The sequence below is a fragment of the Naegleria lovaniensis genome (assembly GCF_003324165.1).
Source record: "Naegleria lovaniensis strain ATCC 30569 chromosome Unknown tig061, whole genome shotgun sequence".
Classification (NCBI taxonomy): Eukaryota; Heterolobosea; class Eutetramitea; order Acrasida; family Naegleriidae; genus Naegleria; species Naegleria lovaniensis.
The window spans coordinates 60,499-86,146 of record NW_025407883.1 but is presented as its reverse complement, the minus strand read 5'-3'; the positions used below and the strand labels follow the sequence as shown (position 1 = coordinate 86,146).

The 25,648-nt window shown below is 36.6% G+C and overlaps 14 protein-coding genes across 14 annotated transcripts; 9 read left to right on the top strand and 5 right to left on the bottom strand.

The window, feature by feature from the left end:
* Window positions 1–447: 447 nt before the first annotated feature.
* Window positions 448–2,515, bottom strand: C9374_012912 (uncharacterized protein; the record flags this gene model as incomplete). The annotated part of the gene is made up of 2 exons (XM_044688731.1): window positions 448–2,177; window positions 2,260–2,515. 2 exons carry the CDS (start codon window positions 2,513–2,515, stop codon window positions 448–450), a joined length of 1,986 nt encoding a protein of 661 aa, XP_044542240.1.
* Window positions 2,516–2,950: 435 nt separating this feature from the next.
* C9374_012911 (uncharacterized protein) lies at window positions 2,951–4,837 on the top strand (the record flags this gene model as incomplete). Its single annotated transcript, XM_044688730.1, has 1 exon — window positions 2,951–4,837. One exon carries the CDS (start codon window positions 2,951–2,953, stop codon window positions 4,835–4,837), a length of 1,887 nt encoding a protein of 628 aa, XP_044542239.1.
* Window positions 4,838–4,925: 88 nt separating this feature from the next.
* C9374_012910 (uncharacterized protein) lies at window positions 4,926–5,980 on the top strand (the record flags this gene model as incomplete). Its single annotated transcript, XM_044688729.1, has 6 exons — window positions 4,926–4,952; window positions 5,107–5,134; window positions 5,191–5,216; window positions 5,334–5,438; window positions 5,504–5,520; window positions 5,644–5,980. 6 exons carry the CDS (start codon window positions 4,926–4,928, stop codon window positions 5,978–5,980), a joined length of 540 nt encoding a protein of 179 aa, XP_044542238.1.
* Window positions 5,981–6,282: 302 nt separating this feature from the next.
* On the top strand, window positions 6,283–6,597 carry C9374_012909 (uncharacterized protein; the record flags this gene model as incomplete). Its single annotated transcript, XM_044688728.1, has 1 exon — window positions 6,283–6,597. One exon carries the CDS (start codon window positions 6,283–6,285, stop codon window positions 6,595–6,597), a length of 315 nt encoding a protein of 104 aa, XP_044542237.1.
* Window positions 6,598–6,921: 324 nt separating this feature from the next.
* Window positions 6,922–8,963, bottom strand: C9374_012908 (uncharacterized protein; the record flags this gene model as incomplete). Its single annotated transcript, XM_044688727.1, has 2 exons — window positions 6,922–8,031; window positions 8,136–8,963. 2 exons carry the CDS (start codon window positions 8,961–8,963, stop codon window positions 6,922–6,924), a joined length of 1,938 nt encoding a protein of 645 aa, XP_044542236.1.
* A 259-nt stretch (window positions 8,964–9,222) lies between these two features.
* C9374_012907 (uncharacterized protein) lies at window positions 9,223–11,125 on the bottom strand (the record flags this gene model as incomplete). The annotated part of the gene is made up of 2 exons (XM_044688725.1): window positions 9,223–10,838; window positions 11,017–11,125. The coding sequence occupies 2 exons, from the start codon at window positions 11,123–11,125 to the stop codon at window positions 9,223–9,225; spliced, it is 1,725 nt and encodes a 574-aa protein (XP_044542235.1).
* Window positions 11,126–11,526: 401 nt separating this feature from the next.
* On the top strand, window positions 11,527–14,066 carry C9374_012906 (uncharacterized protein; the record flags this gene model as incomplete). Its single annotated transcript, XM_044688724.1, has 2 exons — window positions 11,527–12,568; window positions 12,694–14,066. 2 exons carry the CDS (start codon window positions 11,527–11,529, stop codon window positions 14,064–14,066), a joined length of 2,415 nt encoding a protein of 804 aa, XP_044542234.1.
* Window positions 14,067–14,337: 271 nt separating this feature from the next.
* On the top strand, window positions 14,338–15,306 carry C9374_012905 (uncharacterized protein; the record flags this gene model as incomplete). Its single annotated transcript, XM_044688723.1, has 1 exon — window positions 14,338–15,306. One exon carries the CDS (start codon window positions 14,338–14,340, stop codon window positions 15,304–15,306), a length of 969 nt encoding a protein of 322 aa, XP_044542233.1.
* A 306-nt stretch (window positions 15,307–15,612) lies between these two features.
* On the top strand, window positions 15,613–16,539 carry C9374_012904 (uncharacterized protein; the record flags this gene model as incomplete). The annotated part of the gene is made up of 1 exon (XM_044688722.1): window positions 15,613–16,539. One exon carries the CDS (start codon window positions 15,613–15,615, stop codon window positions 16,537–16,539), a length of 927 nt encoding a protein of 308 aa, XP_044542232.1.
* Window positions 16,540–16,640: 101 nt separating this feature from the next.
* Window positions 16,641–18,023, top strand: C9374_012903 (uncharacterized protein; the record flags this gene model as incomplete). The annotated part of the gene is made up of 1 exon (XM_044688721.1): window positions 16,641–18,023. The coding sequence occupies one exon, from the start codon at window positions 16,641–16,643 to the stop codon at window positions 18,021–18,023; it is 1,383 nt and encodes a 460-aa protein (XP_044542231.1).
* A 56-nt stretch (window positions 18,024–18,079) lies between these two features.
* Window positions 18,080–19,693, bottom strand: C9374_012902 (uncharacterized protein; the record flags this gene model as incomplete). Its single annotated transcript, XM_044688720.1, has 1 exon — window positions 18,080–19,693. One exon carries the CDS (start codon window positions 19,691–19,693, stop codon window positions 18,080–18,082), a length of 1,614 nt encoding a protein of 537 aa, XP_044542230.1.
* Window positions 19,694–20,265: 572 nt separating this feature from the next.
* Window positions 20,266–21,775, bottom strand: C9374_012901 (uncharacterized protein; the record flags this gene model as incomplete). Its single annotated transcript, XM_044688719.1, has 3 exons — window positions 20,266–20,756; window positions 20,812–20,921; window positions 21,024–21,775. The coding sequence occupies 3 exons, from the start codon at window positions 21,773–21,775 to the stop codon at window positions 20,266–20,268; spliced, it is 1,353 nt and encodes a 450-aa protein (XP_044542229.1).
* Window positions 21,776–22,049: 274 nt separating this feature from the next.
* C9374_012900 (uncharacterized protein) lies at window positions 22,050–23,930 on the top strand (the record flags this gene model as incomplete). Its single annotated transcript, XM_044688718.1, has 1 exon — window positions 22,050–23,930. One exon carries the CDS (start codon window positions 22,050–22,052, stop codon window positions 23,928–23,930), a length of 1,881 nt encoding a protein of 626 aa, XP_044542228.1.
* A 73-nt stretch (window positions 23,931–24,003) lies between these two features.
* C9374_012899 (uncharacterized protein) lies at window positions 24,004–25,601 on the top strand (the record flags this gene model as incomplete). The annotated part of the gene is made up of 3 exons (XM_044688717.1): window positions 24,004–24,531; window positions 24,736–25,048; window positions 25,171–25,601. 3 exons carry the CDS (start codon window positions 24,004–24,006, stop codon window positions 25,599–25,601), a joined length of 1,272 nt encoding a protein of 423 aa, XP_044542227.1.
* Between the last annotated feature and the right edge of the window lie 47 nt (window positions 25,602–25,648).

Sequence of the window (25,648 nt, the reverse complement as noted above, 5' to 3'; positions counted from 1 at the left end):
ATTTGCAGATCAATTTTTAAATACCATTTATGCAGAAGACGCAAAAATTGCAAAATCGATTTATGATCCAATGGATCGAGACGAGTTGTTGGAAGCTGTGAATGATTGGATTGAAAATCATGAGTTTTATAAGAGTCAATTAAGGAAGTGGCATTTGAAAAATGTGCATTTCACACAACCGTATGCTGGATTGTTACAAGATGAAAATGCCAAACGTCAAGTTTCTCCAAATATGGCAATGGCAGCTCATTGGATTCAATATTCAGCAAAGTTTGGTCCTGAAGATATTATTCATGCTGAAAAACTGTTATCTCCTTTAGAAAAATTTGATGTTGTCAAAACATTCCTCGCAATTATCATTATTTCCATTGCAATGCCAATTTTATTTGTCATTTTAAAAGCTTTTCGAAAATTCACAAACAACAATTCGATCACACCAACCCAACATTAATCCATCAAATTCACGTACTTGGAAAACACCAACTGAGAAATCGAAAGAGTCAATGCAGGACTTGACCAAAATGGAAATTTAGAATCTTCAAATCCTGGAAATTGTGTTGGCACTTGCATATCAAACCATTTCTGAGAGACCATTTGTTGATATTCCTTTGAATCAATCACTCCTTCAACAGCAACAATGAGTTTAGAATCAATTAAATCACCACTTCCTGGTTGTTGTGGATTCACTTTAGTTCCATTCAAATATTCAGCGACATTTGACGGATAGAAAAATGGATAATCGAAATGTCCCTTAATTGTACCACTGAAGAAGGCGTTTTCATGAGATTCAAGGAAGGTCAATAAATTTCTTTCAAGATAGAGAATTCCTCCATCAATGACTGTTTTCACTCGATCCGGAGTGTTTGGAAGATACATTCGTTTGTTTAAGGTTGAATTCATTTGTGTCCAAGTGTCGAGTAGGACAGAGATGGCCAAAGCACTGGAATACATGCGATCCTCACCGAGTGTTTTCTTTGGTCCATCTCCCAAAAAGTCATCCCAATAACATTCATTGTCACTTGTCATTTTAACCATTTTCAGCAAATTTGGAGAAGCAAAATTGACCAAAGCTTGATACAAGGTATTCGAAATGACACTCAACAATCCCTTCACCTCTTCTGGCATTCTACTATTTCTCAATTCAAAACTCGTTCTCGAAATAAACCAATAAAAGTTATAAACACTTGGGTAATAAATCATTGCCAAATCTGGACGTTTCAATTCTAATCCTTGACTCACTGTATGATAAATCAATTGAGAAGCATTCAAAGCCATTTGTTGCATGACTCGATCATTTCTCAATGGCAAAGGATCGACATGCATCGAATGAGAGGAAACGCCATACAGGAAATTGCACAACACACTCACGTCAATATTATTGACATTGAAAGGTTGAGCAACGGCTGGATATCGTTCTCGATTTTCCTGAGTATTCATCATCCAAGTCATTGGAAGCTTGATAGAGCCCCCTGCTGAGAAGTATTGTTGAAAAATGTAGTACGATCTTGGATCGACATTGGTTTCGAATACATTCTTGTCTTTGAGATTGTTACTGTAAGCATACTTATCAAATGCCAAAAACAATTCTGGAATGTGTGAATTTTGAGATTTCCATTCAGAAACAATGGATGGATATTTCAAAGCCAACTCTTTCTGCATCATTGCTCCCAATGCCAAATTACAGCTCGCACAATCATAATCAGCTGGAATATGAAACGCCTGAGCCAACATCATGAAAGTGTCTGCCATTTCTTTCACTTTATGTCTCAAAGAATTTAAACCTAAAAAACCTAAAATATCTTCCATGTAATCACTCATCGATTCGTATTCATCCAATGGACCGACTAAATTGATGGGATAGGCCTGAAAATATTTGGAATTCGCAGACGAGCGTTGAGGCCAGAAATTATACACTGGAATGGAAGAGTTGAAATTAAGGTCATGGAAAGAGAGAATTCCTTCGATGGCCATTTTGAGACGATCTTCTTGGATAATGTCTCGAGCAATGTGGGAAGCAGAGCGAGTGGTTTCGAGTAAGTGTTGAGATTCAATTTGTGTTAAAACAACGAAATTTGTGACGAAAACATTAATGTCGAGAATTTTCATCACTCGTCGAAGAAAGATACTTTCCCAATCGGTGCCTCCATTGTTGAAGTGAATGTACGATTTGTAAAGTCCTGATTGTGTGAAGAGATGTTTGTGAAAACAGTGTTCACAGTAATAAAATGTCAACGCTTGAAAATACATTCGATAACAAACCTTTCTTTTCAGCAAATCTCATTGGAAACTTTCGAAAGGAAACATTTTCCGTAGATTGTTCCTCTCGAATGCGTTTCGTCAGGGTAGCGATTGTATCGACAATTCTTTCAAGATTTGGTGAAGAATTCTTTGGTTTTCCATTCAACCGCATCGAAGGTTTGGCAACGACCCAACTGTCACTTGCCAACAAGAAGAGACAAGTCGTTACTACAAGGCATGCAATGAGAACAAGTCTCACACTCAGAGCTTGGTTCATTACGTGTGGTTGTTAAATGTTAGTGTTCGTGATAATTTTTTTTGATAGTGAGAGACACTACTTGACAGTTGAAAGCGTTTCTTGATTTTTGTGCGAACCGAACATCCTCGCTGGATTCTAAAAGTCAAGAATGGAAGGTTTTGTTCTGCATTCAGTAGCTGGACAGTGTAAAGTGTAACTCGGAATGTGAATTTTCAAACAATTGTTGTAAACCCTGTTAGTAGCATTACAAAAAAACGAAATTTCAAAGAAAAACAACAAGAACCTTGTTCATACTTCTTGATCTTCTCAAATTCCATTCCGATCTTATTCCTCTTGGATCTACAATTCAACACCCTTACGATTCCAACTACCAAACAGACTCTATTAATTTCATAAATTTTCACACCTGTCATTTCATAGCTCATTACAATAAAAATAAAAATATAAAAAAAAATGGACTTTAATCAATTCGATACCGAGTTCAGCACACTCCTCAGCGAAGTCGTAACCAATCTACCAAACGTCGACATGGTCACGGTAGATCCTCTCGCTCCCTGCCAACCCGGTAAAATTCCCTTCTCTCGAATCGATAGCACTCTTTTAAGTGCGAGTTATAAATTACGAGATCCATCCGTTAATTCGTATCAAAAAATTATTTTTCTCAATTCCATCATGATGAATCATTGCGAAATTGTTTTCTTGTTGTTTGGAGGTGATCCGAGACATCCCGGTTATTTACCTCCGAGTACGTTGTGGTCCATTTTGAAAGAAAATTTATGTGTTCCGAAAAATCAGGCGAGTATGATGGATGGCAGATTGAGTACTTTTCATATTATGTATACCTTGTTGGGTTTTTCTGTAGATCGAATGTTGTTTTATTTTCCAGATGTCATCTTTGATTTATTGTTGTTGCATCCAAATTTTTCGTTGAGTGAAAGTTTGACATCAAACAACACATCGTCGGATATGATGATCATGTCTCGAATTTATGACACACCCAATGCTGTGGGATTGGCTGTTTCCATGTCTCAAAATTTGACCAGTTGGTATCAAGGAGCTTTGGAAGATCGACAAGGAAAGGCAAAATATTTTGATTGTAATATCGAGACTTTTGAATTAATGTTGGACTTGTTGAGAGATCGTTTATTCATGTTTATTGTGGCATGTATCAAATGTACAGAGAAGGATCGTTTGATGGTTGTTTGCTTTTTAGATAATTTGTGTGATTTGTTTGGTACTATGAGAGTGAATGAACGTGAAGAATTTGTGTTCGATCAGCAAAAGAGTGTCAACTCGTTTAACAGCCAAGTGAGCTCATTGGATTCTTCGAAAGAGGGTAGCTCTACAAAGTTGGGAAAAATTTTGAATGCCTTGTACATGACTGAGGCCTATGATCGTCAAGAATATGTCGAATATTTAGTGGATACTTTTTCTAATCATTCATCCAAGAAAATTAGAGATTCGATTACTTCGTTTTTGGGTCTCAATCTCATTCGTAAAGTGAAACAGAAAATTCAACAAAAGAAATTGAACAAGTTAAGATTGAATTCCAAGCTTGCCAAAGATGCATCGATTGAGGAATATTTCACAATTGTGTGTGAATTGGGTGGAAGAAAACGTAAATTCAGAGTTAGTAATGTCAATTCGATTGCTGAGCTACAAGACAAAATTACACAAGAATATTCACAACGAAAGAGAAGTTCTCAAGCACTTTCAACATCCAATGATCAAAAGAATGTATTACAGCTCTTCCTCTCTTCAGAAAGTGAACTCAATCCAAAAACAGAAAATTCCGATCACGTTGGACAACGTGGAGATTGGGTCGATCTCGACGATTTCAACTATTTACAAGCATCTCAACGAAATATTCAAACCAAAAAGGTCATCAATGAAGTCATCAACCAAGTTCGATTGGTCAAGAAGGTTGTCACAAAAATTACAGAATCCTCTGGAACTTCCTTTACGGACAAGTCATCATTTTTATCAGAATCATTTGTTCCATCCAGATTTGAAGACGATGACAGTGCTCTTGCAACCAAAGGTTCCTCAGAAGGAAATACTGCTCAACAACTCTCTGACAAGTCCAATAGCTCTGGATCTCTTGAATTTTCAAACAATACCTTATTGAGTAATGATGGATCTCAATTATCCATTGGTGTGTCCATTCTGGCACCTCAACAACCAATCGTGAATCAAAATCTTCAACAAACCAGTGGAATTGAGATGAGTGGAATTGAAATGAGTGGAATCGAAGGAAGTCAATTCATGTCATCGCTTGAAAATTTATCATTTGTGGATACTGATCATGCTGTATTTTCATCTGACGATGAAGATAATTAAAAAAGAACATGTGAATCTCAGATAATTGCGAATCTCTGCGCGTGTCATTCATCACCTGCCGTTAAAAAAAATTGTCAAAATAAAAAAAATGGGCAAAAAAGATACAAAAGTGAAGGTATGTTATCATGCAACATCTTCGTAGCAGTCTCATGTCCTCAAACAATGATGTATTCCATCAACGTCTCTTGTCAAATTTTTTCAATCAAATTGTTGTATGAATCTAATTGAAATCATCACGGGCGATGAATATATGTGTGATGAACACTTAGGTCGTGGCCGTTGGAGATGGTGCAGTCGGTATGTATTTGTTGTTGTGATTATTTCCTAATTGGTTGGTTGTCAATTGTCAATAGGAAAGACATGTTTGTTGATGGTCTATGTATGTATACAATGAAAATTGTTGAATCAAAGTATGATGAAAATAATATCGTTTGTGTCCTATCGGATAACTCCATGATGATGGTTCATGTCACAATGACACTTGACATTTCATCAGGTGAACAACGAATTTCCTGAAGAATACATTCCAACTGTTTTTGAAAACTATGACACTAATGTAAAATATAAATCACAAAATGTGACGCTTTCCGTTTGGGATACTGTATGTTTCAATTTAACAATTTATTTTGTAACAATTATTTCAATACCACATTCGAATGACATTAGGCTGGACAAGAAGATTAGTAAGTTTGAATGGATGACATTCATGATCTTATTCAAAATTGATGACACACTTCATGAAACTCGGATTTTCCGAATTTTCATCATTTTTGAAATTCAATGTTTCGGTTGATCATATGACACAGCGATGAACTGAGACATCTCTCCTATCCAAATGCCAACTGCTTCTTACTCTGTTTTTCAATCAACAGCTACACTTCTTTCAACAATATCAAAACGAAATGGATACCTGAAATCACAAAATTCTCTCCAAAAACTCCATTCATTCTCGTTGGAACAAAAGGAGATATGAGAACAAGAGGAGGTTCGGATTTAGTGAAAATTGAGGAAGCAGAGAAAATGGCAAAAGAAATTGGAGCACTTGCATATATTGAAACATCGGCACGTACAAGAAAAGGTGTGGATGATGTGTTTCACAAAGCAATGGATTCGAATTTGAAGAAGGGATGTGTAATTATGTAAACAAAATATTCCTTAATTAATAAATTATTGATTAACAATAATACTCCTTAGTCGACAATTTCATGGCAGATGACAGTATTACAAGAAACAATCAAAATGATTCAATACGCCGCTTCGAAAAGTAATGACGGAGAATCGTGCCAAGTAAATACCGTCAGAATCTTTAATTTTTGCTATTTTAATGCATTCGGTGGAATTGAGCGGCGACGATGAACAGTATTAAATCAAAGGTTTTTGACAACTGGCAGACGTCAAAACAAAATATACAATAATACATCCAACACCACTATCCAGTAACAATCATGCTTCCAACAGATTTCAATACCTTCTCGTACGCAGTCAGAAAGCCAGGTAAACAATTCTTCTTAGTGTCAGCTGTCGTCTTGGGAGCATTGTTTGTTAACCGAACTCATTACGCCCAACAAGGTAAATCTTTCGAAAATCATCTTCCAACCAAAGAGACTTGGGAATGGTACGATAAACATTGTGCCAGACAAGGTGAAAATCAAGACATTACCATGAAGGATCATTCGGTCAACATTCCACACATGATGGGAAAGTTTGATAAACGAGAGGAAACCGATTCCAATCCATTCTATCAAGCTCTGCACAAGTAACCTAGTTGTATCATAATAAAACTCTTCAAAAACTTTCACTTAATTTTTGGGTGTTTTCAGAACTTACCTTGATTGAGTGGCTCATGTTGAATCACAAATATCATGTTATTAACATCATTCACAACCATCCAGTCATGGGTGACAGTTCCAGTATTGTGACTGAATGGATGTTTGAGTTTTGGTTTTGGTGATACAAACGGATTTTTCAAATACACCTTCAATTAATTCGCTGTCTCAAAGGGTCACTTGAAATGTCCCTCTTTGTAAATTGTTAATATGATATTATCAAAAGAGGTGAGATTCGTTCGAAGCTTTCACAGCATTTTAGAACTCTTGTTCCTCATCTACTTGTTGTGAGAGGAAGGAAGTGTGATGTAGATCAGCTCCATTCTCTGACTCTAAAAGTCTTAACACGTTTCGACACAACTCAGGTTTGGTTTGATATACTTGTGCAAGGGTTGACATCATTTGAATCAATTCCAAGTTTGGAGATGGAAAAACAGTTGGATACTTTTGAAGATCACGAACAATCTCTTCACCAATTGCTTGAATAGTTCCAGAAATAATTGTGCCTTGAGCAACAGAGAGGGTTGAACTAGATGCTTGAATGGTTTCAGTATCCTCGTCACGAACAGCTACTACAGTTTCAGTACTTGGTCTTGTGACAATTTGCTGACTACTGACACGTCGTCGGAGTCTGGTGTTGGCAAGATGTGTTTTTCGGCGAGGATGTGAAACAGGGTGATAGTTTTCTGATGTTGTCACATCATACATTGTTAGTCGTCTTTCATGTTTAGCTCGTTTTCTATAAATCTTTTCTCGTAATCTCAGAGAGTGTGGTGTTATCACAGAAATTCTAACTCTTCGTTGTTGAGGCTCTTCTTTCTCTGCCTCCGATTGACCTAAATCTTCATCAAAGTTATATGATATTTCATCGTCAGCAAGTGGTTGTGGTTGAGGAATAAACAATTCACCTGTTGCTTCAAAAGGAATATTCGAATGTGGAGGTGTTGAGCTTTCCAGTACTGAATCGTGTGAGAGCACAATTTCATTTTGCGTTGCGGAGTTGACAACTTGGTTTGAAGGTTGTTGTTGGGACTGTGGCTCTTGAACAAGTTCTTCTTGGATTGGATGGATAATTGGTTGAGCATTTTCTATCAATTCTATTTCATCATTTGTAGGTGACGGATTAAGAATCAATTCCTTCCATTTTCTCATGGTTTCGTCACTAATGTTAGGTCTGAGACTATCAAGTTGACAATATTCAGGTCGTTGCTTAAATTCGTTCAATTCTACGCTATTGTAAATCGATTCAATGTAAGAATAGAACTTAAACGCATTTCCTTTCTTCATCAATGCTTTGAAAGGTTCTGTGGAAAAAGTTCTGGTTCCAATGAATGCAAAAGCAATCGATGGAAGTCGGTGCATAGCGCACTAATTGCAAGCCAATTTCGATGGTTATCTTCAGTATGAGAGGCTGCATTCCATTCATTCATTACATTAAACTCTTTGATGACATGTGTCAATAGTGGAATTACATTAAATACTGCAGTGTGGAGAGCCTTTCCATGTGGAAGCTTAACAGGTTTATCTTGAACCTCCTCTACGCTCAAAGCTTTGTGTAAAAAGTTACGAAAACCAATCAATGATATTCCTGTCTTCTCTCGATACATGTGTTGATAAAGCTTGTTCATGTTCACCAAAAATTGACAATAGGAAACAATACCCGTCTGATACTTTTCATAACAACATTTCGCATTCTGTGACAATTCTCGTAATATTTCAACCACTAGCTCCAGCTTACTTCTTTCATGATCATGAGTTGGAGGTTTGATGGTAAACGAGGATTGAATTTTTCTCTTTTTGTGATGCATCATTCGTGAGGGTCTTTCCGAGTCTGAATTCGATGAAATGACAATGGGTGATGATGGTTGGTGTTGTTGTTGTTGTTCATGTGCTAACCGAGTCGAGGATCGTGTTTGAGGTTTTTTGGTTGGTTGAACAGTGTTTCGAGTTTTGAAATCATCTTCTTCATCAAAGGATAGATTCATTTCATCATCCCGATCATCATCATCACCAGAGGAAGAGGCTTCTTCATCTTGATCTTTGGAAGACTTCTTGGAACATGCACGTTTTCTTCTCGCTACTCGAGGCTTTCGTTCGGTTGGTTGCTTGTTCTTCCTATTGGTGGTGGTTGATGATGAAAGGAGTTGTTGTTGTTGTAGCTGTTGTGAAGATTCGGAATGAATCAAATCATCAAATTCATCATCGGCAAGCAAGTGGCTTTCTTCCAAGTCATCGGATGGATGGAGAGAACGTTTGTTTGTAAATTTTGTTAGAGTTTTACTTCGAGTTTTTACAACCATTGTCAGAATGTTTAATGTAATTCAAATTCGTATGGGATTTAATTTACCAAGAAATAAAAGAAGAGATATATATGGAGAGTAGAAAGAAGTGATGTGTCGTTGATGTGAAGTCTTTATATTTTTTGTGAAGTGTGTTGGATTAAAATTGTTCTTGTTCCTTGAAAACAAAATTTTTTGTACTCTTGCAAATTGGCTGATTGTGTGTGAATGTGGGAAACAATTAATTGGATTAGTAAGAGACTAGTGACTTGATATAATACTACTGTAACTTCTTATCTTGTTTGATTCGACGTCGTTCTTTAGAGACTGCTGCAAACCAATCTCCAAACATGTTTCTGTGAAGTAATGTAGTGGTTGTTAGTATGGAAGAAACAAGAGCTCCTGCCACTCCCAACGAGAAGGTATCTTGACCAGTGAGGTAGAGACCTTTGATAGGTGTTTCTGGTCTTCCAACTTCCAAATTAGTGAAAAAGTCTGCATCCATCTTTCTTCCATAACTTTCACCAAAGGCACAGCCTAGATAATGTTGACAAGTGAGTGGCGTCGATGAGTCCAAAGCATCAGGTGTGAAATTTTTCAATTGAGGGTAAGCCAAGTACAATAATTCTAATGCTCTTTCTGTCAAACGTTGCTTGATTTCGAGATAACCAGCTCCTCGTTTCTTGCATCGTTGGTGTTCCCATTCTTTAAACCATTCATACTTGGTCTCAAAACAGCATGTAATATAAGTACCGTTCTTTTGAGGCTTAATAGAGAAGAGTAAACCTGGAATGTCAATTCCTTGCTTGGGATCAATGGAGCCATCTTCAGTTTGAATGTATCGTTCACGTTGTCCATCCAGATCATTGCTTGTTGAGAACCAACAATTTTGATACTTTAAGCCAAGTTCCTCCGCTGTTTTGTTGTATCCGATAAAGATGCAATTCGTTTGTTGACTTGGATGGTAATTGCTGATTTGATTCTTTAAATTGTACTTGGCAACATCTGTTGCTGAAATCAAATTCTGAAAAGTATTGTAAACGCCTGCGCTTGAAACCACTGCATTGGCTCGTATGACCACGCCATTGCTCATTTGCACACCAGTGGCCTTTCCGTTCTTAATCATAATTGAGGCAACCTTGGCTTTGGTAAACACGTCACCACCACTCTTACGAATGACCTTAATTAAACTTTCTACAATTTCCACTGCTCCCTTCTTTGGGAAATACGCTCCATCCATGTAGTGAGCTTGCACATTATAGTGTACATTGATTGGACATTCCTTTGGTTGCATACCATAGTCTCCATAGAAATAAGCCAAACAATTTTGGAGGGTCTTGTTCTTGGTGCATGAATCGAGAATGCTTTTCACACTTGTAGAGACCAGCTTGAAATAGGGTGCACAAAGAATTGGTGCAGCCAGTTTGGCAATCCAAACAGGTAGTAGTTTGAGAAATAGGTATGGCACTCGATAATCATTCAAAGTTTTCAAAGTCTCTTCGTATTGTTGCATGTACTTGTCAATGGCTTGTCTCTCGTCTGGAAAGGCGTTATGGAGACAATTCACATAATTTTGTTTTCCTTTTGGAATGGCAATTCTTTTCAATAATTGATCTGATAATGTATCATAGATTACAACATCGTCGTACTCGCTACATAATTCATCCATTTCTATTTTCTTGTCACACAATGAATCTAGAAGCACCTTTAAGCCTCCACCTTCTTCAAAATTACCGATATAATGAATTCCGGCTTCGAACGGAAATCCTCCTCTTTTAAACGTATGCAAACATCCTCCTGCTGTCTTATTTTGTTCCAAAACAATCACCTTCTTTCCAGCTTTTGACAAAATGGCTCCACAAGCCAAACCCGAAATACCACTGCCAATGATGACAACTTCGATATCATTCACACCGTTCGGAAAAGATGTTTTTCGTAATTTTCTTCTTCTTTTTAATCTCGGTTGAACCGTTTGTTGTTGCAGAAACCTCCGATTGTGTTGATGACGGTGATGCTTGATCCTCCTCTGTGGAGACGGAGCTTGCCGCTGTGTAGTTTGGCTTCTCAAACACACTTTCGGGATATCTTCCAATGACAAATAAATTCAAAAACCATTTACCAATGATGCCAAGCGGAGCGAAAATCACAGCCAAAACGCCTAACACGAGTATGGTTGTCAGCATGACAGTGAGTGAGTGGTTTTTTTTTGACTTGTTTTTGAACAAATTGAATTGGTCCTTTTTAAGGCGTGGATGTTGGAAGTTGCGTTTCCATTGTAACAGTGAGGAATTACGTAGTAATGTGACGGGGATTAAATTGTATGAACACAATGGTGAACCATGCAAACAAAAAACCAATTGGTCCGTTTGATTCATACATCCAATAACTAACGAAATCTCAACAGTATCGTTGTCCTTAATCTCACATTCCGTCTACAACCTGTTTGTTAAGCATAAGAAACCTATTTTACAGGATGCACGTCTACAAGTTCGTAAAGATGACATCTGTCACTCACATATGAGGGTTAGCAAAAAAATTCGTTCACACTCTCACATTATTGTGAACCGAGAAAAACCATCATCACATGGGAATTAAAATATCAGCGCCCGATATCGATTCCATCTCTACAGATGATGAATCACCACAAAACAATAATAACAATGGTATTGAAATCTTGTTGCGAGGTAGTAATCATCAACTATTAGACTCAACCACCAAATCATCAAACCAACAAGCACAATTAAATGTGATCAATTTATCCTCAAACACAAACCATTCCAACGTGATGGATACTCATCATCATATGAACAAACTCTCCGGAGGATCGTCATCATTTCTCAGGAAAAGGTCAAAAAGCGTTTCTGAACCAACCACTTCGGATCATCATCCACATTCCAATCAAAACAATGAATCTTCGACCCGAGTAACGATCACTGATTTTACTCATGCCATTCCATCCAGCACGAGTTCAACTGTTCATAATTCGGCCAACAATACGACCTCTCCGTCCACAACCATCATTACCAATAACAACCATAACACCATAGCCTCATCATCCTCATCTCCAATTTCAACGGCTGCAAAATCCTCTCATTGTCGTAGTAGGTCTTTCAATTTTTTCAAAAGCAGTACGAGTGGGGATCATTCAGATGGAAATAATGATGAAAATAATGAAGAAACAGATGATGGAGTGTTTTCCACTCTCCAAAGTGCTTCGGGAAAGAGTTGTTTTCAATCAAATTCAAATAACAAGGCTCAAGTGATCATTCCACCCCTTCAAATTACCATGAATGATATGGGACAATTAAGCCAAAACACTGATACAACTAGTAAGGCATCTCCACACTCTAATGGCGGAATGTCCAATAGAACACGTAGTTTTAGATCCATCTCCATTGCTTCCTTATTAAGTATTGGAACTAATAATTCATCTCATCAGAATGGAGGATTGTCGCCTTCCACGACTAGTATGCACCAGCATGCTGGAGAAAAGACACCACGAGGTGCACAATACAGTATTTACTCAAAAGCAGTGGCAAACATGGTAAGCCCAAGGGAGAAGAATTTGAATAGAATTGAAAATTGTCGACTTGTGGTACTTGTTGGAGGTATTGATAGCGGAAAAAGTAAGTACTTCTAGGCTTGATGGCCAATCATATGTTGATCAACTTATATCCCGCCTTTTTTGCCATCGATATTTGCCATTGACAATATGCATTTTATTTTATATTTAATGCATGCATTTCAAAAGCCACGCTTCTTCAACAAATGAGAAGTCACAATTTTACATCCGCCGAATTGAAATCAATTCGTGACTCGATTCTCATTTATTGCATTTATTATTTGAAAGTGTTGGTTTCCTCACAACATGAGGTGAATTTAAATCATTTACTTCACAACTCTTCTCCCGAGTTTATTGAAAATTTCTCAAATTTGTATCAACAATTCCAAACTATGATTTCTCCCAAAACAGGTAATCATCACGAACAAGATTCCTCTCCCAGAATTTCCCCACTTTCTAGTCCTAAAAACAATTCTACTGATTCATTTTCGCACGGCCTTTCTTCAAATTCCACTGACGCAAATTCTTCCTCTAGTAGCACTCCACGACAACTAGCCATCATTTCTCGTCTTTGGAAACAAAAGGAATTTTTCAAAGTAATGCAAGAATTGTGGAAACATCCACTTGTTCAAAAGTCATACCGTGAACGAAATTTAAGAAAAATTCCAACACCTCTATTGGGAGAAAATATTGAATACTTTTTACAAGATGGAAGGATTGAAAAATTGAAAAAAGTCAATGCCATGACTTGTCAAGATATGATTCGAGCCAAGACTCTTACTATAGAAAGTATGCCAGTGGTAGATTTTACTCATCTCAACTTAGAACACGATGGATCATACAAAACTCGAAAATTTCTCTTGTTTGAAACTTTGGGTTGGAGAGACAAGCGTGACACTCAAATTGCTCAACAAAACTTTTTAGAAAAACCTAACTTGGATTGCATTGTATTTATGGTTCCTCTTTCAGAAATTGATTTAGTTTGTTTTGAAGATTTAATTTCTCCTAGTAGTAGAGACTCCATTGTCAAATTAGGGAATTCTAATCGATTACTCGATAGCTTGCAATATTTTGAACAAGTCCTAACAAAAATCAAGACCATATCCGATATTCAGAGACAACAACACATTCGAAAAATTCTTCTTTTCACCAAAGTCGATGTATTCATTCAGAAAATTAGAAATGGTGACGCTATCCAAGCTCTTTCAAAATTCTTTTCAGATTTTACTGGCAACAAGACAAATCCCTATCAAGTATTTAATTACATTAGAGATCGATTTGTTTCCGTTCACAACCGTTGTATGAATGAAAATGGAAATTCAACTAATGTGCCTGAACTGACCATGCACGTGGTAAACCTGTTGGAATCATTTGATATTAAGGAAGTGTTTGACTCAATTACAATGAACGTGAATGAAATGTTTGTGAATTGTGAATTAAGCTCTCTCTTCCACAAACAACACATTTTTAACAGGAGAATTTTGTACAAGTGGGAGCGTTCACAATTCACAGACATTGAAATTAGAAATGTTGCAACTTACACAGACTTGGATTACATCTGATCGATGGACCAGAAAAGTACTTTGTACCAGTATTAGCGACGTTTCGGGTAAAACACTTTTCATCAAGTGTCACAGTAAGACCAACACTTTTTTGTAGATGTGGCACATTTCCCGTTCAACATTTCAACTTCACCCTGCTCAATGAACAAAAAGAGCTTTGTAGTATCCTCCTTTCACGTTGTCATGCATTATTTATTGGTCAGATCACAACGACAGTAACCATTACCAACACAAAAAAACAACAAAGACAAATCAATAGCTCAGCAACAACATGGCCTCCCAAACCAGCCAAGAAACCAAAGAAATCTATGATCAAATTTCCTCCAAGTATGATCTCGTTCAGTTTCATCCTTGCTACAGATACATTAACACTCCAACTTTTTTAAAACATTTCGACAATGCCTTACAACGCCTCTCAACTTCAACTCCCAAGAAAATTAAGTTGTTGAACTTGGCATGTGGATCAGGCAGAGACACATTTTCACTTTGGAATCAATTCCAATCTCAACTTGAAATGATCCTTTCTGTCGATCTATCACCTGAGATGATTAACATTGCAAATCTGAAAAAACAACAGAGAATGGAGAAGGAAAACGGCTCTCATTTGCCAATTCATTTCGTAGTGGGAGATGTTTTGGAGTTGGACAAGAATGAGCAAGTGGCTCAATGCTTTACCGATTTTTCTTTCAGTCACAACTCACCATTTTCATCAAATTCACTTCCCAAAGACCCCGCTGAAGCCTCCTCCAATGAGCAACTGTTTGATCTTGTGAGCGCATGTTTCCTTCTTCATTATTCTTCAAGTGTGGAAGAATTGGAAACGATGTGTCAACAAATTTCAAGAGTGTTGAAACCAGGTGGTTCTTTCGTGACATTGAATACTGATCCATTTCTCAATCAAGCATTTGTTAGTGAAAAACAACAAACTTTTGGATGTTTTCGATCTCAATTTCCAACAGCTGAAAAAGAAGGAAGAAGTGTCATGAAAGACGGAGATCGATTTGAATTCTCAATTGATTTGAATTTCAATGAAGATAACAAACATGAAGATTATGTGGTGAAATTTTACAATCATCATTTCAATGCAGAAACGTATGAAAAGGCATTGAAGAAGGCTGGATTTCACACTGTCAAATTTCATCCCATGGAAATGATTGGACAGCCACAAAACACCAATTTGAAAGACTTTGGCAAATATTTGGAGCATAATGGAGTGATTTGTATTGAGGCACTTAAATAAGCTGGCTCCCACATGATCCGTGACAACCATTTAGCCTAATGTCCAAGTTCAAATTCATGCCAGTTGAAATTTCACATAAAAGCTCTCAAATGTCACACTCAGACTCGCACTTTTTATATTCAACATTTCAACTTCAAGACAAAAAAGTGTCGTGACAAGATTTCACAACGTCACTGTCATGACCACAAAAACGTAATCAAACGTGCATACAACTAACGAAAAAAAACAACACAGTCAAACCAACCATATCTCAACAACCCATCCACCACAAATCGATCAAACAATAATAACAGCCTTTGATCTATCATGGCCTCACAAAGCAGTCAAGAAACCAAAGAAATCTACGACAAAATTTCCTCCAAATACGATCTCATTCAATTCCATCCCAATTACAAACACATCACTGGACCCACGTTTTTAAAACATTTCAATCATTCCCTACAACATGTATCAACATCAAACACTCCCAAGATTAAATTGTTGAATTTAGCATGTGGTTCTGGACATGACACATTTTCACTTTGGAATCAATTCCACTCTCAACTTGAAGCCATTCTTTCTGTCGATCTTTCTCCTGAAATGATTAATATTGCCAATCAGAGTAAACAGAAACGAATGGAGAAGAATCATCTTTCTCATTTTCCAGTTCATTTCATTGTTGGAGATGTTTTAGAATTGGACAAGAATGAAGCAATGAAACAGTGGATCCATCAACATTTAGATCCATCCACATCCTCTTCTGAAACTGCATGTTTTGATCTTGTGAGTGCTTGTTTCCTTCTTCATTATTCTTCAAGTGTGGAAGAATTGGAAACGATGTGTGAACAAATTTCAAGAGTGTTGAAACCAGGAGGTTCTTTCGTGACATTGAATACTGATCCATTTCTCAATCAAGCATTTGTTAGTGAAAAACAACAAACTTTTGGATGTTTTCGATCTCAATTTCCAACAGCTGAAAAAGAAGGAAGAAGTGTCATGAAAGACGGAGATCGATTTGAATTTTCAATTGATTTGAATTTCAATGAAGATAACAAACATGAAGATTATGTGGTGAAATTTTTCAATCATCATTTCAATGCAGAAACGTATGAAAAATCATTGAAGAAGGCTGGATTTCACACTGTCAAATTTCATCCCATGGAAATGATTGGAACACTTCAGAGAAAGGACTTGCAAAATTTTGGAAATTATTTGGAGCATAACGGAATGATTTGTATTGAGGCGTTCAAGTAAGCTACAAGTTCTCCAAATAATTTCTAAAATAATTTCTAACACATTTGTTGTCAAGTATTAAAATCAAACTTTGAAATTTTCTTCAGAAATGATGAAAAAAAATGTTTGTTCCGAAATTCATCGTTCATCATCATCATCAACAACCACAGCAAAATAGAATGAAGAACAAATCCCTTCCATTATCATCATCGTTATTCATCCTTTCATTAATAGTTATTTCTCTCTTCCTATTTATAAATCATCCAATCATGATTCATGGTTCCGAAATTTCATTCCTCTCCTCTTCTTCTCATCATCATGAAGGATCAACAACAACTTCATCATTATTGGAATCAGCATCATTAACTACTCTGAATACAAGATCCAGTCAAAGAAGGAATTCAGCTCTTCTGAGAGATCGAGCTCCGAAGAATTGGGAAGAGTTTGTCTTTGATCATACTTGGAGAGGCTTTTTAGATGATGATGCTCCAAGTTATGAAAGCGAGATTTTTAGTATTAAATTGGATAATACCACCAATACAGTGGATGTTCATATTTTGAAAACTTCGGATTATGAACATGGTATTCGACAATATCCAATTTTCATTCATTTGACTGGAACGTATGAAATTCAGAAGAATCTGACCACACAATTTGATTTTATTGTGAATCAATTGAGTTGTGAAAATTTACTGTTGCCTAATGGATTAATGGATCCTTCTGGATGTAAGACGTATGCTGAATTGTGGATGCCTGAGAAAAATTACTCGTATTCATTGTACGACGTCGATGAGGATGGAGAGAATTTGAATTTTTATTGGTCCATAGAATATCCAATGCCAGAAAAACAATTTCCAGTATTTTGGAAAGGATTAGTTTATCCTGTGGATCGATTTTCATCGTGTCCTATTTCATCGTCCATGTGGAGAATGGATCGAATGGATGTTTTCCCTAATTTTGCCCAAAACGCATATTTACGCTTCACAGATCAAACATTTGTGTTGCAAGTGAATCAAAACATTGATTATTCTACAGCACGAACGATATGCAAATTACAAGATAACTTTTTATCGTTGAACATTTCTGGAAAATATGAAATGATACCTGAGCTTGGTATAATGATTGCAACAAAATCCATTTGTGAAGACTTGCAATTTTGGGTGCAAGACATTTCGGACTGTAATTTGTGCCCAAAAATTGGTCGAGCCTTTGGCCTCACATCTTTGGTGACTTTTGGCGTCCAAAATCAAGGATGCAACACCATCAAGTTGCAAGCAGAGCAAACAGGAAATACTATTCAAGGATATAGAATACAAAATGTGGAAACCCCCAAACCCAAACAATGGATTAATCCTGTTATTTGTGACAATAATCATAACGTGATCATTGCTGTGAGCGTCTCAGTTATATCAGGAGTGATGATTGTTATCATTTCATTTGGAATTTGTACATGGTGTTTCTTTTGGAGAAAAAACAGAAGACCTGCATATCGACCTCTCGAATAATTTACGGAATTATAGATTAACAAATGAACTCTTCGAAATTTCAATGGAACTAGTTTTTAATGATCTTTCATAAACGTTAATCCAGCAGCGACAGTTGGGTCACCAAAAGGACAACACATCATTGTGTTTGGCGAGAACGTTTCATCATCGTTATCATGAAGATGACCAACCCAAAAACATCGATCAATGCATCTCAGTATGGCAAATTCGAATGGAAACTTTTCTTTCAGTTTTGGATCTTTGGACAGTAAATTTTGCACAAACTCATCCAATTCATGGTGATTCGAAAATTCGATCGTTTTTGGTCCAAGAATTGGTAATTCAAAATGCTCTCGAAATAGTTCTGACAATGGAAATTTAAGAGACATGGAGTCTCCTCCATCATACAGCTTGCTTGGTGGTAATTGCGAAGTTTCATGCAATAATTCCTTAACCAGAATGGACGAGCATGTTTCTGTGTCTGGGAAAAAGAGTTGTGCAATTTCATCTTCTACATCATGATGTTGTTGTGAAGTGATTGTATTCATTGTGCTTGGCGTTTCGTTTGCTGACTTTTTCAACGAACAATGTTTCACAATAGCACTCAACAAATCATACGTAAAATAAATTGCAGAACAATCTTGACTTCGATCCTTATTTTCAAAAACTTCACTCCCCATTGCACTGGATGGAATGGATTGTTTTCGTCCACTAATACTTTGTGATCGTTGCTGTGATTGCTGACTACAAGTAAACAGGGATGGTTTGGTCGAATTCCACTCACACACAACATTACTCACGACATCCCATACTTCCTCCATATTAATCTGATTATTGTAATAAATGCAATTCTCGGTTACGGCCATTCTTGAGAGTTGTAAGCAATATCTTGGAACGCACAATCCAACAGTAGAGTCCCATTCAAATAGTATAGATCCAATGGCAACCACTGGTTTCATGTAAATGTCCTCTCGAATGTCAAATGTTAAATCCACTCCAAGAGGAGAAAGTAAATGTCTCATAGTTCGTGCTAATGGCTCGTCATGTAATTGCATGTTCACTTTTGTGTTATGAGGTATGGTTGGATACGTTGGTAATAAGAGTAATCTCACTCCACTGAAATTCTTATTCAAATTGATCATTTGTGACACATCCGTCATGTCAAATTCTGGAACATCGATCAGTTGCCACATGTCCACAGATTTTGAAACGGCATTAATATCATCCGTGTCATCATTGGTAGCATCAAAACTACCAAATCGTTTCAAAACTGGTTTAAACTCCTCTTCCAAATCATCGAGTTTTGGTTTCAATGCCAAAAACGCTCTCTCATGACCTGCCAAGTACATTTGTTTCAATTTCGAAGGTGTGCTTAAAATTGACCATATTACCGATTGCTTTAAAATAGTTCTCCATAATTCTTGTTCTTCAGGAATGGTTCGATTCTTGTAGTAAGCATTCGATTTCAAAAACGTGATTAATTTTTGAGATATAAAGCCTTCGATTTGATTGTCCATTCCGAAATTTGTTGCATTGGTACCGGTTGGAGAAGCACATGAGCCTTCGGATGTATTTCGAACCAATGTCTTTCCCATACTCCCTGTTCGTGATGAGAGTGATGTCAAACGTTGTCGAGGAGATGGAATTTCCTTGAGACATTTATCGGAACAATTGGAAATTGCAAGACCCATTTTGGACCACTTGTTGTTTGTCAATATTGGCAATTATTATTCAAACTCTGTGGCGCTCTTAAATGTCTTGAAAGATTGAGGCTTTCGAGTTGTTACTGTGTGGCCGTGATGGCGCTGTTGTAGAGTAGCTTTGTTTTTTCTTACTTTGTACATACCCAAGAAAAAGCGCTCACTTTTAAACGAAGCGAGAGAAGCGACACCACATCATGATGGTGTGACACACAAGTCATGAGGCTAGAGGCATCAAATCCACACCATGAAGAATACAAGTTTGATGTGTGGGAGATAATCTTGTCTTGAGACATCACCTTACGCTCAACCAGAGAAAAAATACTTTTTGTCCGTTCCATGCTCTCTCAATATTCTGGGTGTTATTCGACGTCGAACACTAGCATGATCCTATAGAGAGAGGTATTACATTCAATATTGTTGAATCTTGTCATGTATAAACATATGAGGAATATTCTCCTTCTCAAAAAAGTAAATCAATAGAGATGGTTCTTCTTGTGAAAGATTATCATGGTCCATGGAGTGGACTATTGGCATTTGAGGAGTCCACTCCAATGAATATTCTAGAATTTTGATAGAAGGGTTTCATTGGACGACGAAGATTCAATCTCAACAATTGATGATGACAACACAGGAATTGGTGCTTCACTCGTTGGTTGATTCTGCTGATTCACAGTAGTGGAAGTTGTAGTGCTACTGCTACTACTACTATTGCTCAATATCAATCCAATAGGAAGATGGTCACTTCCATAATAGTCTTCTAAAATGTAACAATCTTCAATGTAAGGTTTTAAGGGTTCACTACAAATAAAGTAGTCAATTCGACAACCTTCCTTCTTGTCTCTCTTATTGTTACGATATCCGTAATAGGTGTAACAGAATTTCTTATTTCCGTGAATTAATCGGAATGCATCAATGAAGGGAGGATTTGTTTTTGTGACAATTGGAGTACTGGAACGTTCTTCAGGTGTGTAGCAAGCACATCGCACGTTGCCTTCTGGATTGTGTATGTCAATGGGTGTGAGAGCAACATTTAAATCTCCTGTCCAAATCACTACAGTTGAAATTCAAAGATGACGATTCATTAAAGTATCTGTTGCTTCACATACCTGGTTTTTTCTTTTCCAATTTTTCAAAATATTTCAATAAATCAATATCCCATTCTTTCGTTCGATAATCTAAGCGTTCAAGGTTTTGCCCAGAATTGGGACAATAGGTACTGTTCATGTTTCATGAAATTGAATGACATGAAAAAAAACCAAACATTTGATGATTAGCCATTTCATTAAAATCGTGGCAAATGTGATCCAAGAAAACCTACTTGACCAAATAAAACTTTTCAAATTCTACTGTAATACATCTTCCTTCTTGATCATGTTTTTCAATTCCTATACCAAACTTTACTCGAACCACTCGATAAGGACTCTTCTTCAAAATATAAACAGCAGTTCCTGAATAACCCTTCTTTGCCTCTGACGTATTGAAATGACTTTCATAACCTTTGAAGTGAAACTTTTGCATGTCAGCAATCTTAATATCCGTCGACAATTTTGTTTCTTGAAGACAAACACAAATGGGCATTTCATTCTCGAAAATTCTCTTTAGATAATTGGGTTGTTTTCGAATGATGGCAGAAATTCCATTCACATTCCAACTAATAAATTTGAATTTCTGATTCATATCATAGGGATGATCAATTCCAAGTAATATTGGTGATAATAAATCCGATGACGATCGGACCGATGAATGAATATTCTCTAAAGAATTGGAAAATTGAGAAGATAAGCTGTTGGTACTGCTTAGGCTCGAATTGGACAACACACATTTGTTTGTTTCAAAATTTGTTTTCAAAGAATTATTTTCATCATTGTCCTCATCAATCACCAACACAACCGCACCTTCCGAATCCTCATTACTACTGCTACTACTCGATTTCTTATTTGTACCCATCATTCCGAAATTTAATCTTGATTGTTTCATGGGTTTTTTAGGCTTTTTCAACGTTGATTGATTTGCATCCGAATTTGAGGATGAATTGCTTGCACTCGAAATGGTATTCAATTTTCTCTTCATTTTTTTTAAATGAATTACGAAAATTTATTTCACAAAACAACCAACGACAACACTTTCAACCCCGTAACATTCCAAAGAGGAGCATATTTGCACATTCATGATTTCATAATCCTGCACTCACCATATGACTTTTTCCAACCTGACACCCATTTGGATATGAATTCGAAATTCAAAAATCCTGAAAACACTTTAAAAAAAATCAACCAAACGCAGAATTTGTGTGTGGTTCACCGACAACAACACTTCTTTTGGAATCGGATCTCGAGAGAACCTCATGATGCGGTCGTTGTTTGTGGATTTTCTACGCAACCAACAGAATAATCATGAATGGCTCATCACGTTTGGTACGAATCTGTTTGATTGGATCATTCAGAATTCTGGTATGAAAATTTCTGTTTCTTCTTCTTCATCGTTTTCATCATCCATAGTAGCTACCTCATCTTCAATCATTTCCAACCAACAGGATCCAATGAGAAATTCCATTAGAATATCGGAACAACTACTACAAGAAATTTCATCCATTCATGGTGTAACAGCAACAACCAATCATACCGCTCATGATATTGCACTCGTTAGAGGCTTCATTCTTACCTTTGATATTTGTTTCTTATTGGTTCCGTTGGTATTAACCATTGTCATTCCGTTACTGTATGAAATATTTGTGGTTCGTAAAATTCTGGACAAACTGAAAACGACGTTTCATCGACGGAGAAGTAGTCGACGGAAAACACCGTCCATGTACTATTCAAAATATGGACGATTTGAGGATAGTATTGAAGCATTTGCAGTCGAGGAGCAAGATAAAGAGGAACATCAGAGAAGTTCTTTGGTTTGGAGGATGATGTGCTTTTTCGGATGGAGAAATTTCAAGAATTTTGCCTTGTCAACACCATTGGGAATTGACAACTCGTTGGCATCTATTAATGAGAATGGCTCGTTTGCCATGTATCATTCGACACCGTTCCAATTATTAGATCGAATGTGTTCGAGTTGTTCAACCATTAGCTCCTATTCCACTAGTGAACATGACCCTCTCATTACAGATACAAATGTTTCTGTGAAAATTCGATCAGTGACACCAAAAAGCGTTCACAAGTATAACGTTTCTTGTTGGATTTCGAGTGCAATTTTATTATTTATTCGCCTTGGAAATTTGACACTTGCAATTGTCACTGCTGTTTATATTTATCAATTCGAAAATAGAGGAAATAGAAGTGTGGCCGATATATGGTTCAATTACACCAAATATCTCACCAATAATACCTTTAATTTATTTCTACTCTATACCATTGTGGTCATGATATATCATGTGACACTCTTAGTCGTGGCATTTATTTATAAGAGGAAGAGAAATAGCATTGGAAGTGGCAATACAGACACTGTCACATTTCCATACGTAGATATCATGCCTCCATGGTTGGAAAAATTATTGAACTGGAGCGGAAATGTCGTATGGATCATTTCTGAATTGAATTTAGTAGCCAGTGGAGTTGTGACTATAGGATTTTGGGCAGTTATCATCCCAACAGGAAATTTTCCAATCGATCGAATTACTTTCATGATCGTTTCTGCTCATGCTTTAACATTTACTGGTAGCGTCATTGAGGCCCTGTTTTCAGACTTTTATTTTAGATTCTGGCATATATTTCTTGTGGGTTTATATTGTCCAACCTATCTCTTGTACGTCATTGGATTGAAAGAGACGAATCTCATTCGAACACTACCATATGGCGACTTGCTAGATTACAATAAGGGAGACACTGCATTTCTTGGACATTTAGGATTTTTAATTGGATTTTATGTCATTTTCATCGTATTTTGGTTATTATTGACCTTATTCAAAAAGTTACTCGTCATCAAATGCTGTGGAATTTATGCATTTCCTTCTCACATTGAGAACCGAGCTCAAGCAGCTCCCACTTCCTTCAACAACAATAGCAAACCATCCAATCCTATTGAATTTTATCAATCAAGCTTTGTAGCAGCTGGTCGTGTCGATGTTTCCTCCATTCGTCATCACCATTCCCGAAGTATTAGTCTTTCGAGTAGTATTGGTGGTGAAGACGAGGCAGAACAATTCACGACTCTTCCAAAAAGTTATCAAAATTATTCAGAAGTTGAGAGTTCAGGTTGGAATGCTGGCTCTCGTTTGTAGAGTCGTTTTGGTGTTATCAAATAATTGATATTGAAATCATAATAATAAAACAAATTAATTTTAACAAAAAAAAATGAAGAAATTTAAATCATGCAGAAGGCATTTTAATTTATTTTTCAACTCGGCCGCTGAACTGAATAATAACCATCATTACACTCCCTCCATTTTCATTACATCCACAACAACAACAACAACCCATCTTGATTATTTATTGAAAAAACAGCAACAACAACAACCATTTCATACAATCAATAACAAACCATGTGCTCGAGCCTCATCATCCACTTCTAAAAAACTTTCTCCGGAACATTATTTAAAACCGGAATCACCCTACTTTACTCCGGATCGAATCATGGAAGGACAATATCCAGTCATGAATGCATTTAAAAGTGTAGATACCACTAAAATTCAAGTTCCACCGTATTATGAAACGATGAAAGGAGAATATTCGATGGATTTGGAAATTCATTGTAAGGAAGAGGATTTACAGAAAATTAGACGAGTGAACCAATTGGCTGCTGAAGTATTGAGATTTGCTGGATCGTTGGTGAAAGAAGGAGTAACAACGGAGGAAATTGATGAAAAAGTTTTTGAATATATTGTGAGTTTTTGGAATAATACGTAGTCGTAATTATTATTTACTCACTCATTGAATGGAAAAATGTCAATAATTATTTTCAATAATAATTTTAATCGAATTGGAATATATATAATTTATTTATTGAACATGTCATGATGGAATAATAACGTCACGAAAAACGCTGGTAAATGGAAAATCATAATTTGTTAATGTGGACACACAAAGACTTCACGAGGAGCTTATCCATCACCACTTCGATATAACAATTTTCCAAAATCTCTTTGCACATCTATCAATGAAGTTCTAGTTCATGGAATCCCAGATACAAGGCCTCTGAAATATTCTGACATTATCAATTTGGATATTACTGTTTATTTGGATGGTTTTCATGGTGACACGAATAGCACCTATATTGTTGGAGCCGATGAAGAAACACCCGAAAGGCCAATTAAGGAAGAATATAAAACTCTTGTGAAAGTAACAAAACAAGCGTTGTGGGAGGCTATTAAAGTGTGTGGACCTGGAGAACCCATGTACAGTAAGTAATGTTTATGGATGAAAATAATTATGAACAATATTATTATTTCATGAAAATTACTATGGATCGAATTGATACACAATTTTCAACACTGTTATTTTGTGTTGTGACATATACGTTAGGGATTGGAAATGCCATTGATAATTTTCTCGAAAAATACAATCAAGCTCATGGAACATCATTCAAATCAAGTCCTGACTATGTTGGACACGGCATTGGTCGCTCTTTTCATGGGCTTCCTCAAGTAATCATGGTTAAAAACAAGTATGGCAAAGAATTTATTGGAACCGATATCATGCATCCAGGAATGATTTTCACCATCGAACCGGTCATTTGTTCTGGTTCAACGAAAAGTAAAACATGGAAGAGTGACGGATGGACAGTGGTTGCTCGGGATGGATGTGTGAGTGCACAGTTTGAACACACCTTACGAATTAAAGAAGAATCCGAGTTGAGAGATTTTCGAGAATTGGGATGTGAAGTTTTGACTTTGGACGATCATAATTTGGAGGATGTGGAATTGGTGAAGAGTTTCCAAAAAGATTTGTATTGACATGGCAAATAATCATTACTACTCCAATACATTAGTGATATTTGCAT